The 16,095-nt window shown below is 39.9% G+C and overlaps 1 protein-coding gene across 2 annotated transcripts; it reads right to left on the minus strand.

Moving 5' to 3' along the window:
- Positions 1-578: 578 nt before the first annotated feature.
- Dhit (regulator of G protein signaling double hit) lies at positions 579-15,838 on the minus strand. Of its 2 annotated transcripts, none has more exons than XM_072899976.1 (4): positions 13,176-15,838; positions 9,792-10,096; positions 6,725-7,136; positions 579-5,027 (listed from the first exon to the last, which is right to left on the minus strand). In XM_072899976.1, exons 1-4 carry the CDS (start codon positions 13,182-13,184, stop codon positions 4,785-4,787), a joined length of 969 nt encoding a protein of 322 aa, XP_072756077.1. In that variant the 5' UTR covers positions 13,185-15,838; the 3' UTR covers positions 579-4,784. The 2 variants fall into 2 exon arrangements, with proteins under 2 accessions (XP_072756077.1, XP_072756076.1); XM_072899975.1 differs by having other exon boundaries at positions 9,789-10,096.
- Between the last annotated feature and the right edge of the window lie 257 nt (positions 15,839-16,095).

Below are 16,095 nucleotides of genomic sequence, written 5' to 3' on the forward strand. Positions count from 1 at the left end.
TAATGTACAAAAACAATAAAAATAAAGTAAAGAAAAATTGTTTTTATGTTGTTATAAATAATTAAATATAAAAAATACACAATACATAAATAAAATAAAATAAAATAAAATGTATTAGAAATAAATATTGAAATTTTTTATTAAGAAAAATGCATTTATGCCTACAGTAGATTTGCAGCATGCTGCTTTACCAATAGCTGTCAATAGCAATATTCATAAATTCATAATATCGTATAATATTGATAGTTTTGAATTCTTTAATTAGCTGTTCTTTTACATACTATTTTTCAAAAGTTTCAATATTAGTTTCATAAATTTGCACGAGATATTCACTATTAGTATACCAACAGTAAATAAATGAGTATACCATCTGATTATTACGACGACTTCTAGGGGACTCAATCTATAAAAAGCTAAGCGAGTCGCTTTATATAGCAAATTGTAAATTATTAAAAAACATATGCTCTATAAAATGTATTTTAGTCACGATATGAAAAAAAAAGTAATCAATATATCTCTTATTTTAAAATTATAAAAATCATAAGTACTAGATATTATATTAATATTTGTAATCATGTTCTTGACGCTTTATCACTTTATTCTTTCCAAATAGTTTCGTATAGTTTAATCGGAAAAAACAGATTCATCTTGGGCATTTCATCGAGATAGACTCTCGTTCAAATCGAGAACTTTTGAAATTACTGGACACTTACCTTTTCCGTCGCATCGTACGAGTTTGTTGATTGCCTCGGGAAAAAAACCAAAAATTAGAATATGCAAAGGTCGGGAGAGATTCATGCACGATCGCAGCTGTGCTGATGATGGCTCTGGCATGCCCTTACCTCTCCGCCCTATATGGATCTTAAGGGAGATTTCCTCGTGAAGAAAGAAGCAGGGGATCGAAGGTTGAGAAAATTGTGCGTTTATTAGTGAAGACGACGTTCGAGCAATCTCACCGCTTAATTTCATCGACGATGCCGACGCGAGGCCTCCGGAAGCCGCGTTGAGATCCTAAATGAACAGCCTTGCTGGAGATAAGAGAAGAGAGAGCGAAGAGTCCGAGCATTCTCTTCGACATTCTATATCACAAAATTTCTATATCACATACTTGCGATTTGCTTATGAAAATCGCAACAAGTAAAAGCAATTAAATATCTCTGCCTATATAAAAGAGTTTATAAATTTAATGCAGAATCACGCAGTAGTAATAATAATTATGACGATAATAATAACGAAGACAATAATAATAAGGCATTCACAAGTCTTAAAGGGACATTTACACTTATTTATACGTATATCGTTATCGCTCTATCCTCTCCTGCTCTCGATTTAATTGCGCAATTCTCTTACGATCTTCAATATATCACGTTCATCTTCCGCTTCGGTGTCACGCGAGTATGGCATTATCGTCGATGTTAGAATTAAGATCGACTTGAGAGATATCCACTAATTACCGTCGTCTTTCGTTTTCGGTCGCGGCGGACAGGCTGTCCTCGCGTCGAACAAAGAATCGAAGATTAAAAAGAGAGAATCGAGTTTCATTCTCTCACATTCTCTCTTTCTCACTGTTATTCTCACACGCTCGCATTCTGCACCTATGTGGAACATAGTACATGTTTTTTTGTATATTTATATATATATTTCTTTTCTCTCTTTTTTCATATTTATATATATATATATATATTTATATATTTATATTTATATTTATAATCATTAATCCTCTTCGTTCATTATATACCTATCTATATATTATCTACAGGGCAGTAGCCAAACTGACTGTGCGAGTGTTGTCGCTTGTACTGTCCGCTCGCGACGATGCCGACGATTTGACTAGAGAGATGCGCGCTCGTATATCATCTCACTCTCCTGTTATTTCGATGATCCCCAGGAGAGCACGTGCGCTTTTTGTGTGTGTTATGTATACGCTTGACATATCGCGATGTGTATACCGATCTATATCGCGAATGAGATTGCGCGGGCGCGCCGCGATGCGCTCAAACTTTACCGCTCTTTTGGTCATTTTATTATGATGACGGGAAATATCATATTCCCATTGTCCATCGATGCGTCCCAGCATTTTGTGAAAAAAGAAAAAGTAAATATGCAAGTAATATAAATCGTTTTTTTAGTTCTCTTCTCGATCGCAACACAAAGATCGGTTTCATGACGAACAGCGGTAGTAAGTTTACGTCTGACATTTTCATCCAATAAAACATGTGGCTAACACAAGTACAAACGCCGAGGAGTTTCTTAGGGAGGGAGACATTATATTATAAGCTAGATTTATATTTAACATTAGTTCCATGATTCTGACACTTCTCTACCAACGTACACTCTCATTATAATGTAATATCTGATACAAATTCTCTCTCCAGCGCGCTTACATTATTTACCGTTGTCAAATATACAATGCCATACAATAAATCTCAGACGTAAACCCACCATAAAGAGAGTGTGCAAGATTTCTAGAAATTGAAAGATAAATTCGAAATTTGAAGACGAAAGCAAATTGTCCATGTGAGATGAGCGATCTGTCGAAGCGCATCACGGCGGAGAAGAAATTTTGACGGCGAGCAGGCACCGCGGCGCGAATCGTTCGCGATCACCGATGACGATCAAGTCGTCGTGATTCCTTTTTATTTTATTTATTTTCTATTCCGTACTTATATACTTATATAAATTAGTGCTAAGAATTGCATTCGCGCCGCGACGACTCACCGCTTTTCGCCCTTTTACTTCTCTCTCTCTCTTTCTCTTTCTCTCATTACGGTTTTTTTTTTGTCTTTTTTTTCTGATCCACATCAATAATGACAGTCTAATTTCGACGCCTTGATTTCGCGCGAGTTCGAGAAACACTTGGTATTTGTCTCGTGTTTAGGCCTTTTTCTTCCACAATCACGCATATCCAAATCGCATTTTTGCGTGACGATGACTAGATTCTACACGAGCGTACGCGCATTGCGTCAGCGTGGGTACGTGTGTGCGTGTCTCCTGTACACGTATATATATGTATGTGCGTGTATTGTGTGGTCATGTGCGCGTATGTATGTAACGTGTTTATTGAATCGAGTCGTTTTTCTCTTTGGTGATCGTCAAATTGGTTGGCTTCGACGCACGTTCGATCTTTGGTGTGTTCTCGCTGGCAGTAGCTCGATATCCGCCATGGGGATGACGCACCAGAAGCGACGAAGATCATCGTCCATCGACAATTCTTCTGAAAGCGCGATGGAAGCGAACGCCGAGGTATGCTTGACGGAGAACCGCAATCTCCTTCTTTCTCTCCTCCTTCCTCTCTTTTTCTTAACGCTTTTCTCGTTTTTTCCGAATAAGTACGTATGGTTTCGCGATATCTTTCCTGGTGAGGAAGACTCGAACGCAGACTACTGACGATTATAGAAAAATGCGCGATCATAAAAAATACGTTATGTTTACGCGTTACCCTGACATTACAGCGGGCTGTATAAGACGACGTTGAGATTTCTCCATTTTCTCCCAATCGTGGAAGATAAACGTCGCAGAAATAAGAGAAAGAGAGCAACCGGCAAATTCGATCTTGAGCAGATTAAATCTATACTCTCGACGAGCCCTTGCTACGCGCGTTAATCTAAGTTCACAGGAGACAGGGATCGATGAGAACCGTTCAAGAGCGTTCTGAGAGAGAATGAGTATCCATTGTTTTGCAAAGTATCGATTTGCAAGCTCGTAACACTTGTCTCTCGCGGGAAAAATTGTATATTCTCGCGGCAATTCGAATGGACGACTGTCATATGCAGTGATTATCATCATCGCTTCAATCAAACACCTCAGCTAGTTGCAATCGTGTGCTATATGTATATTACAAACAGTTCGCATATTTTAGATTTAAACCAGATGATTAATCCCTTTAATATGGCGAGTTCAATTGGAATCACATTTTCCCTATTTTACACACGCGCACTTTATTGAAAAATAGGTGAAAGGGTTTTTCTAATTTTTCTTCTTTTTTTCAATACTTGCTAAGAAATAAAGAGTCATTTTAACTATTTATATGAATCATAAGATACATAAGCTATGTGATTCAAATTGAATTCGCTTTCAATCCGAGAAGAGCGAAAGAGAGGAAGAAGGTCGCGAGCTCGAATCGATCTTCTACGCGACCTCTAAACTACAACGGCAACGAGGGAAGATTGTGTGGCTCGAAGATCGACGGACTCGGGAGATCGATGGTATTCACGACGGTGTCCGTCATCCCCGAGCGATCGCGTGACCTTCCTTTCTCCGGCTATGATCCACCGCCCTGCGTGCATCCGCTTGCACCAAACTTCTGGAAGTGGAACGCCGCGATCTGTGATCTACGCGATCGACCGCGATCACGATTTCGTCGTACGTTCAATCCACCATCATCATCATCATCAACATTATCATTATCATCATCGGTGTTGTAATGGCTCATGTGCAATGACGAGCGCGATTACGTGGCCCCGTTGCGCCTTCGCGTGGAAGAGCGAATCACTGAACAAGCTCCTGGCTCCCGTATATGAGCAATTTGACAAACGATCAGAAAGATCGTCGTCGTCCACCCTAGGGGGATGGTTCCTCCCGTGAGGGATTAGCTCCATCAGCCATGTCCGCTCGGGCAATGATTTCTCACCTCGACGGAGGCTCTCCGTCGAGGGGAGTGTTGCCGCTCGCAAACTCGCCGTCGAACGGTTCTCGGCTGATCGACGCATGGTCTGGTCTGAAGGTGCTTTTGGTTTTGGAGGTCTTGGTCCGCGCCTCCAATGTCCTTGGACCATCTGTTACGATTACGTTGCCGCCCGCTTGCCTTTCGTTTTCCCACTACCGTGCTCCTGTCCGGTGCCCGGGCTGGGTGGACTGCTGCTATTTAATCTGGCTACCCTCCGGTAAATCTCGCTGTTGACGAAACGCGGATACGAGTCCCGATGCATAAGGGTGTAGATTTGTAGCTGCGCCTCGTCGAAAGTATGTGGCGTAGGTTCCACCATGTTGCGATTCACGATCTCCCGTACCCGCGAGTCCAGACTCACCTACGAAAGATAAACAGATGAGTTGAGCGAAATTTTTTTTTACTTGTACAAGAATATCCTGCGAAGTTGCAAGTTATCGTTTTTAAGCTTTAATCTATAGCACGTTGTTTGCATGCAACTCATATCTTTCTTGCATAAAATACTAAGGCCATATAATATTTATAGCTACACGTATTTTATAAAAAGGTATTACAACAAAAATTATAAAGCTAAAATATCTTATATTTTTAATTGAATACATAATTATAATATTTAAATATCTAATAGTCTAAAATAAGTATCGAATAGTCTAAATAGATAATCTATAATCTTTTGATCAATTTCAAAACAATTTTAGCAAAATGTTTTAGACGAAGCTCTAACACGTTCAAAGTTATAAACGACTCAAGATGAAAAGCTTTCTGACAATTATGGCCGTATGTATGCACGAGGTGCCTTTAACACGATCTTTTATGTTATCCCATAAAATTATCTACATGATTGCAATAACGCACGAATATGTATTGTACAATTTGCCGTAATGTTCGAATGGTAAAAAGATGGTTCGTAGCATTTGTCCCGTTTGGACGATTGAATAGGTCGTTAAGGGGGTCACTGGGTCACTAGGTCAGTAGGTTAATATAGAAGAAATCACACACACACACACACACACACACACAGGCACTTGCAGTTTTTCTCACGAACGGAACATTATATTGTAAAAGTATATCGACGTTGCATCCCCTCATGTCACATCAAACAGTATTCAATTTTACTGCATTATTTTTATAATTCTTACGCGCTCATAACACTCGACTTTTTGCATCCGATAAAATGGCGCAATTAGATCATGCATCCTATGTAATGTTATCGATTCTATCGTCAAAGCTAACGGCTCTAGAAGGGTAAGCAGGAATTATTTTATATTATGAAGTATATATATAAAAGCTTATATGCATCGTGAGTCAAAATAACAAGTACCAATTGAATATCGCTATACATATGTCATTATATTTATTAGATAAACGATTAGAAACAAATAGAAAATTAAATAAACGATATTAAAAGAATAGAAAATTAGAAATTATTTATATATTTGTAGATTGAAGCCTTTGAGGACAAATGTAATATATATTTAATGATATATTTTTCCAAACAAACAAGAAGAATATTTCTTATACCAATATATTTTAGTAATCAAAAAAATTTATTAAGAAGATACTGTATATACACGATTTATAATTCAATATTAAAATAATATGCCAATATTTTATTCAAAAGTGATTGCTTTATTTTCAAAAGTTTTATTAAAACGATGTAATGATTGCGAGGAAAGCACATGTGTATATGATTTCAACTAATTTACTTGATTAATTTGAAACATTTTAAGTTCAATCAAATAAATGAAATCTGAGAATAGCATATATTTTAAAATAAAAACTTGTCTAATAAATATATAATTGTTTTAATTTATGATTTTCTCTTTATAGTAAATATTATATACCTATTATACACCTATTTAAGTAATTATTATTATTATTTGATATTATTTGATTATTATTATTTATATACTGAATGTCTGAATTAATTGAAATGTTATCATTTAATAACTGCCATAATAAACAAAGATTAATTCACTAATTTTTTCTAAATCTTTTAACGATTATGTGTCTGTAAATATTCTCACGATAATGAAAATGGAATATTTTTTTACTCACTTCCTTCGGCGAAAGTATGGATATGTATTCCTCGTAAATATAGCGCGCCTTCTCCTCGATCGTCTCGGGATTGTTCTCTCGCTTGAGTTGCTCGCAGGCCAGCCAGAAGGCGATGTTCTCCTCGCTGTACTCGCTCACGAGGAACTCTTTGAAGAGCTTGCGTCCGGCAGCGCTCCTCATCAGTTTGTCGAAGGACGAGCCCCAGGATCGAACCTCTTCCAAGCTGCAACACTCCAGGCCGCCGTCGAGGTTGTCGAGGCCGTCGAGTCCGTCGAGACCGTTACCTGCACTTCCACCCGTGAGGTCGGTGACGACGCCGCCATGCTCGCCGCCGACGCCGGCGTTACTCTTCTTCTTGCCCTGATCACCCGGTCCACCGGTGCCCGTCGAATTACCGCCGACTACCGCCAAACTGAAACGATCGGGACACGTTAGATCTCCTTGTCTTTTATGACACATAAAATTGTGGAAATTGTTACATGAATAAAACGAATCAATGACTTTTTCCAATGATCAAAAATTATTACAGCTATTTTATTACTTTGTACTCATTTCTCGAATTACTATTCGAGAATGCATATATTTACAGTTTATCTTTAATATTTAAATTTTTATTATACTTATTATTCTACAGTTGAAGTAAAGGTTTAGAAAATGATTAAGAATGTACACATTGTTTTGTATCTTGCTGTAAATGATCTAATTAGCTTAAAATTATTGATTATAACAGCTAATGTGTCGCTGAATTCTAAAAGATCAGATTAAAATTTATTACAATTTATCATGTCGATATCGATGATGATAAATTATTGCAATTAATTATATTATAATCATAAATCAATGATATTACTTGATTATTCTTATTTGACAAACACGAGCATGATAGAAGGAACACAAACGCGAAAATAATGATAGACAGCGGGGCAGGGGAAGGGAGATGTGTGGAAATGAATATTAAACTTGGTAGCCTCGGGAAATGAGATGAAATGAGCGGCAGGAGTACGCTCCACTGGATGAACACGAGTGCAATGGAGAATGATAATGGACGACTGACGTTAAGATAGTTAATTTAACCGAGACTGCGGATAATACGAGATACAAAGAGATGTGAAAAGGCGGTATTGAACTGGGAGAAAATATTAGTCGTGTCGATAACAGATGCAGAACCGGGTCATTGGAAAGCTTTTTTGTCTTTGATGACGCGGCTGTCTTGTGACATTTACGAATCATAAAAATGCGGAAATAAACGATTTATAAGATTTGAATTCAAATGTCGAAAATGACTCTCTTTTTGCTGTCCTTTTTTTTTTAAGAAAAAAAGAGAGAATCGTTAAATCTATAATTATTTTTAAAAGTTTTTTCCATGATTAAATAAGAAAATAATATCTGCATTTTTACGATATAAATCCAATGTTATTAATATTTAACATAAAGTATTAACAAGTTACAAAATTTTACTTTTTATTTTATTAATTCCACAAGTGAATGCAGTAATATTACGTTTGCCAGCTTATCATTTGTTGATATTTTATGTCAACAATTTCTTTCAAAACATATATTTCTTTGTTATAGATTATAGAGTAAACTAGAGTATGATGGCTATACGGAAAAGATGGCCATAGGCTGCATATTTTCTAATAATCGCTACATAGTGCGTTTGTTTAGTCATTATCGAAGATAATCGATACTGTAAATATCGATTAATGACAAGAAAAGCGCATTATGTGGCAATTATTAGAAAAATTACAGCCTATGGCCATCTTTTCCGTATGGTCATCATACCCTAGTTTACCCTACTCTACATTAATTTAAAATAAACAATTTCTAAAAATCGTACAGACATGTTATTATTTTTTAATAAGGCTTCAATATTTTAGATTGCCATTAAGAATGGGTGCTCCTTGACGGTTAAAAAAAAATAGATTTGTTGCATAATATGAGGCAAGTGATAAATTTCGGGATTAGATCAAAGAAATTTTTAAAATAAGTACATTATTCTTGAAGATTTCTTCGTCCTAATATAACGAAACGGCCAAGACAGTATACACAGTCGTGAATATATTTCCGCGGTGGTAATTCGGAAAATCCTTCTGCATTTAAGGTAAACTCTTTCGCGTCGATGTCAGGGAGAGTCTAGAATAAATAGGCTATTCGCGTTATAATCTGCAAAGATGGACCGCAGAGGAAGGACGCGTGATATGTGCATAACCCCGTTTCTGTGAGCCGTAATACGTGCATTATGATAGCATCATCGACATAACAAACAAGCAGCATTAACGCACACAGTCCGTGGCCTGCTTACCATTTATTCCTACTTGTGGCATGAAACACAGAAAGGTAATATGTAGATACGTCTGCACGGCAATAAATGGATCATACACGCGAGTTTAAAGACAATGGACCGATATCGGTTCAATGACGAGGTTCAGTAGATGAAGTAAGCATGAAAATAGCCACGCGCACGATAACGATAATGGCGCGTTTTACTCATTTTCATCTACCTTGCACTAGTGATTACAATGAGAGCTCTTTGTGCTGACTTGCTTTGTCAGTCATACTCGCGACAGCGAGTATGTAGTTGCAAAACGGAGAATTGAAGTTATACTTGGCACGATTCGGAAGTCTACTCTTCGTGCACATGAACGTTTTGTCCATTGTCGTGTATACACATATGCATGTGAATGAAGTACTATTAATTATAGTTTAATAAAACGTTTCGTGTACATCAGTGCGTTCACTTTGTGTCAAGTTAAATCAATTTAAACATCATTATTAAATAAGAACGAATCGATAAAAAGCAAATAAGAAACGACGAGGAATAAGGATACAATTTTTTTATTTATACATATTTTTAAAGAAAATTTTCAAATTAATAAATAAAAAAATTTTTCAATTATAAATATACTCTATTATTAAAGACTGGAGACTAATATTATGGATGAAAGAGCGCTATTTCTCTTTCTTATAAAAAAAAATGTTATTGCTTGATTTTTCAGGTCAGCAGGTCTTTTAGAATCAATCGCATCGATGTACACAAAATGCAAGCGAGCAGGATCGATAATACCACGAGCAACTGCAACAACAGCACCAGCATAGGCAACAGTTGTCCTTCTTCGATCGGCCCATGAATCCAACCGCCTGACGTTGTTGTTGCGACTGCTGCTGTGACGCAGGCGCTTGCTGCTGCTGCTGCTGCTGTTGCGACTGCTGCTGCTGTTGAGACGACTGCTGCGGATTACTGTGCTGCATCGTGGATCCCGAGGCCTGGCCTTGGTTCTGTGCACGGAGGCGACAACCACCAGCTACACCCTCGCCGCCTGTCCCGTGACTAACGCCGATCCCCATTGCAGTTGCACCGAGTCCACTCGACATCTGCAATCGACATTCGCCTTCTCAATCGACGCACCACGTGCAAACGAGCTTATTCCGATATTAACTAATTGTAAGAATAGGTATAGGTATACTAAATCAGTGGCTTTCGGAACACAATAGACTGACTACTTGTCGGCTTTAATTTGTTTATGTAAAGTGGCTGATATTAAGTTTTTTTAGAAACATGCGCTCGGATATAGATATTAATAATATGGAGTCGTTCTTTAATGCGGAGGCGGTAAGCTTGATATTGCACATGATTGATGTATATAAACCAAATTAAATAATCCTCTACATATAGTTATATATAATATAATCATTAATCGATATTAATAGTCAGATGTTTTATTCTTTTTATATCTTCATGTCGATATATTTAACTCGCCATAAAAAGTGACAAGAACTATTTTTATTGTAAGTCAAAAATGACTACGAAAATCATATAAGAAAGTGACTTAAAAAAATTTCGAGAGAAGAATGGATTTTACTTGATACGTTTTTTTAAAAAATGAAATCATGTTAGCGTTCAATGTGAAAACTGTAATCATTAAATTCCGATTGAACCAATTCATATGAAATTTCGGGAAAAATAAGATAATATATTTATCTGTGGCAACGCGATAAAATCGTCAAGTTTTAATCAAAATAAGCTGACTGTACGATAACTGACACATAACTCTTCAAAAAAAAAAAAAAAAAAAAAAAAAAACAGCCAATTAGTTTAGATATGATTGTCGTACGCTCAGCTGCACGTATCGATTGGCTCGTATTTTCAGCGCGGCCCGGCGATGGCGATATCGAAATGAGAGATGTAGCCAGAGATTTATTATTCTTCCGTTCGCCGTTCCGTTCGAGGTCTCCGGTATTTAAAATTCATGATCACCAGACGGCTAAGCTGATCGATATTGGATTCTCAGAGAAAGTCTAAGGAGATGAATTAATCCCTTAATGCCATATTTAAGAACGATCTCAATTGGAAATCAGTACGTTCCCGATCCTTTCTCAAATAAAGTTTTGATATCTTACTCACGCGTTCTAACTTATGTCCTAATATCCAACGTAAATCAATAATCTGCTCCGTGTTCACATTAATGTGTGTGTAGTGGTTTCTTCTTTTTTTTTTAATTTGAAATATTATACATGTAGCAGATATCAACAAAATAATATTTTATTGTAATCATTAAAATCAAAATATAAAGTATTCTGGAATCGAGCATATAATTGAGAATTTATTTTTTATATTTGAAACATGAGAGAGAAATATTTCGTAAACAGTGGAAAACGAAAGTCACGTATGATTTTATTTCACCGAAGAGAGAACCTTGAGGAAATATTTAGCGCGTCCATCCCTCTCGACACAAAAAAAAAAAAAAAAAAAAAAAACAGATTCGTGGTATGAACTTTCGATATGTTGTCTATATATGTACGATGCACGTAATCCCATGTGCAGTCCTTTATTTTTATGTCACGTTGTATATCGATGACCCGCTCTCCGTGCGGCTTCACACGATAACGACCACATCGGACAGTCGCTCGTAGGGGATGTGGGTAGAGGTTGATAAACAACGAGTACCGACGTAAAGTGCACACGTGTAGCCGCGAGTAAACGTGACAACGCGTACGAATGAGCTACGTAAGGCTGAGAGAGAGGGAGAGTTGAAAAGAAAGATAAAGGTGGGGTGAAGGTATGTGAAGCAATCGGGATCATTGAGATCGAGAAGGAAACTCGTACAGTTGCTTATAGCGCGATATAAATCGCGATAACTCGGGAAATATAGAGACCGGAAATCGTAGAGACCATGTGCAAAAAGTGCATTTACAGCAGGCTTGCTCATAAAAACGCGATTGTTTACATACACGAAGCGAATTTCAGTTCGTATTTCCGAAAGCGTGCCTTCAGTTACGACAGTGTTACGATATAAATTTCAATAATCTCCGAATGCGATTTGTTTTGGTAGACGTCGTGGAAACAAACTCTTGCTTACATTAGAGAACACCAAAATTTAGGAAACACTTAGAATTGAGCGATTGATGCGAACGATGAATTCTACACAAGTTTTCGTGGCGCGTAAATAATGCTTGAATATAATAATAATTTACATTTTGCAGAATTTTATATTTATAAGCTACAAAACTGTCTAATAAAATATATATTAAAAAAAAAAATCAAAAATAAAAAAATAATTTTGTTAATTAAAATTCATATTTGTTCATTAAAAATTAATTTTGATAATCAATCAATTAATTAAAATAATAAACAAAATATTATTATTAGTTTATTTTTGATAGTCGATAATAAACAAAATGACATTCGTATAAACTATTACATTTTGACACGGGGATTGAAATTTTCGGATACAATTTTTTACATTGGTTTCGCCATCGCAGCCCCAGTAGTTGCAAACATTACCAATGCGTTTAAACGGCGATAGTGTTTACGCATAGCTACGTGTCAACATGTCAACGGCCCAATGGCGTGTTGCCTTCGTGCAGCACGCAATCGCGGAGCACGTGCAACTACAACCCCCGCTTCTCTCTCCTATAAATGTCCGATAATCTTGTAAATTTACTTCGATCGGGGAAAGTGTATGTGCGCGTATCTATATAAATGAATTTGTTATGCTCTGCGTGAACGGTGAGCTGCAAACATTTCGAGCAAGATTTTAATAAGTGATAATAAAGTTATTACGCGTTCTCGCTCTTTCCATGCGCGTTATTATTTCAGGATAAATTTACAATATAATTCAATTCTATCGTCGTCTGAGATAATTTAAATACGGTTGAATGCAATTTTGATTTTCAATATTCAATTCTACCTCGTTGTTTATGTTTCTAAATTAAAAAAAATATTTGTAAATTTGCAGCATTAATTTTTTTTTATTGTATAATATTAACTAAAATTTTTAAAAAATTTTTATATTAAAAAGATTTCACGTTTAAATAATTATGTTTTATTTCTGCTAATGTACATTTATACACAGAATACTATTGCGTTCCGATCACTATATCGTAAAGCGAATAAAGCTGGTGAAATGAAATTCCTTGATAATAGAAATATAAATAATTTCTTCTCACTTACCTCTATCATGTTCCATGCGTCCGAAAGCGAGTCCAGCTCGCTTCCCGCGTCCTTAGGATCAACCTGATCGGCGCGTGACCGGCGCGCCGCCGAGATAGGGGGTTGCGGGTGCGGGTGCGGGCACGGCCGCGGGCACACCGTGCCCGCGTTCGCGAGTGTCCCTCCCGATATGCGATCGTTCCTTTAGCCCGGTCCACCCGCGGGGCCGCCTCGCCGGGCCTCGCCCGAAGCCCGCATGCTCCCAGCGCGCACCTCAGCCGAATAGCGTAACAGCCCTAGCTCACGTCGTCGTCGCGAAGTCTTCAGAGATTCGCGGACGAACACATAGGTACGCGCACCATGAACCGATCGGGTGGCCGAACGGGTTCACCGCCTCGGGCGAGGCGCTACTACGCCGACGATGATGGCGACGTCGCGCGACGACACTCAATTACGATGGACCCCAACGTGCGGAGGGTTACGTTGTCGATGTTGCGCATGATACTTTGCCCATTTCCCGCCTTCTTCCGCTTCCTGATGCCGCTGATCGTCTTCCTCGTTGATCCTCTTCGTCGTTACCACCCGCGTTACGATATCACTTTACCGTCGTCACCCTCTCGCGGCGCCCTCCACCCTCCTCTCTTTCTCTCTCAACGGGGTAGCCGCGCGCGCGGATCGACTGGTCGGTGTCGTGATAAGAGAGAAAGGGAAAGAAAAAGAGAGAGAGAGAGAGAGAGAGAGAGAGAGAGAGAGAGAGAGAGAGAGTGCGCGGATGCGAGATCCGTCGCGGAGAGAAATAGGAAGCGGAGGATCCTTCGATCACCCGATCTCTCAAGGATGAACGCGAGCGAATTCGCCGCACTCCATGGAAATACCGCCAGTCCCGTATTCTCGTATTTGGGAAATTCGGTCTGCTCGGTCAACAAACTAGGACCGAATCCTTGAACTTTAGGACGACGAGGATGCCGCACGCGATCGACCTATTACGTCTTTCGGTCAACGCGGTTTAAAGGCGCGGCCGCGCCGCGCCGCGTCACGCTCGCGGTCTCCGATCAGCGCCGATCTCACACTCGGCGCTTGCTTTCCTCGCAGCTGGCGTAGGTGGTCGTACGCGGTATGACGTTCTCGCGGTTTCGTCCTCTGTTACGTTTGACGGAATTATAAATAGATACTCGCGCGCCTGTTGGTACGCGAGGCGCTGGCGTGGCTGGCTCGAGTGCCGCTGCTGCTGCTGCTGCTGTTAGCTCGGACCGTTGATGATGCTGTCGTTACGTCTGCCTCTATTGCTGATGTTGCTGATTGCGCTGACAGACGCCCGCGGAAATCCGTCGTGCGTATTTCGCAGGCGCGGACGCGGAAGAAGGTGAGAGAAAAGGATAGAAGGATACAAAGAAGAAAAGTAGCGAAACAGAGAAAGGAAGATGATGAGAGGAAACAAAGAGAGAACGTTAACGTGTTTGTTGCAGTTTGGCAAAAAAAGGAGATTAGAAAATAGGAGATTGAAAGAAAGGGAAGAGAGATAAAAGATAGAAAGGGAGGGAGGGAGCGAGCGAGAGAGAGAGAGAGAGAGAGAGAGAGAGAGAGAGAGAGAGAGAGAGAGAGAAGGAAGGAGAGCGGAGCGTAAGCGAGTCGATGCCGCCGGTTATTGATTGGCAGAAGTCGAGAGGGAGAGACGAACTCGTGGCGCTGTCACACCGGCAAGGCAGACTGTCAAAGACTATCTTTGTGCTAACTTGTCGTCGATTGATCGCTTGATATCCCTCTCGGAAGACTTTCGGATCAAGCGTCTATCTTATCTCCGCGAGATTGTTTAGGATTGGAAACAAAGGTTTTTAGGAAGATTTTTTTTCAGGAAGAATTCGGATTATTAACGGATGATAATTACGGAAATCTTGGTTAATCCTCTCTTTCAATTATTTAAATGACGAGAGGTAGTTCTGATGATTTCAGAGTACGGCGATGTTTCTTTCTAGATCTTCGTCGAGAGCGAGAACCGATGGACGTGATACGACGGAAGCGATGCAAAATCTGACGCAAGTGTTTGTTTCTGACGAAAAAAAATCTCCGGAAAACACAATTGGAAAGATAGTGTCTATGTCCAGAGCAAGAAGATCGATATCGGTATTTGTCGCGATCGATCGCTGCGATTGTCTCACGATTTTATCGCACGTATTGTATTGCCGGAACACGCGTATCACACTGTTACGTTCGCGTGTTATATCTTATCCTTATTTTTCTCCCTCTTTCTTTCTCTAACTCTCTCTTTCTCTTTCTCTCTCTTTCTCCCTCCCTCCTTCTCCCACTATCTGATGCGACTGATGCGGCGTTCGAAGGCGTATCTGAAATTATCGCGTATCCTCTCCTAGCCACCCTTTTTTCTGTGCGACACCCGTTCGCCCTTGCTCCACTTAACGCGTGTCCTTCGTTATTACGGCCTGATCGACACGGACGACGATCGGGAAAGCTTCGGAAGCTTGAAAGCTCCGCGACCCGCGATGAGCTGTCGTCCGGAGTTGGGCCAATATGGCGGTTACACGCGCTTACACGATGCCTTGGCCACCACTGCTTGCCCGTCTCGCGGACGATTCCAGCGACGCCGACGCGAGGCGCCGCGATGCGAAGCTATCCGACGCGGATGCGTCTCCGCAGATTGCCACCGCCGCCGACGCCGACGCCGACGCCGACGCCGCCACCGTCGTAGAACGCCGACGCCGATGCCGACGCCGACGCCGACGCTGACGCCGACGCCGACGCCGACGCCGACGTCGACGCCGACGCCAACGCGGTGGTCGAACCATCGTACGAGCGTCGCGACGGCGGAGCTCGTGTTCGTGATCCTGCGTGCGAATGACCCGCCGATGTTGTCGCAAACCTTTGCTATGATCACAGCGGCGTCATTACGACTGTGACGTGCTACGGTAACAATTGTATGAATGATCAC

Source organism: Anoplolepis gracilipes, chromosome 9 (assembly GCF_047496725.1).
Source record: "Anoplolepis gracilipes chromosome 9, ASM4749672v1, whole genome shotgun sequence".
Classification (NCBI taxonomy): Eukaryota; Metazoa; Arthropoda; class Insecta; order Hymenoptera; family Formicidae; genus Anoplolepis; species Anoplolepis gracilipes.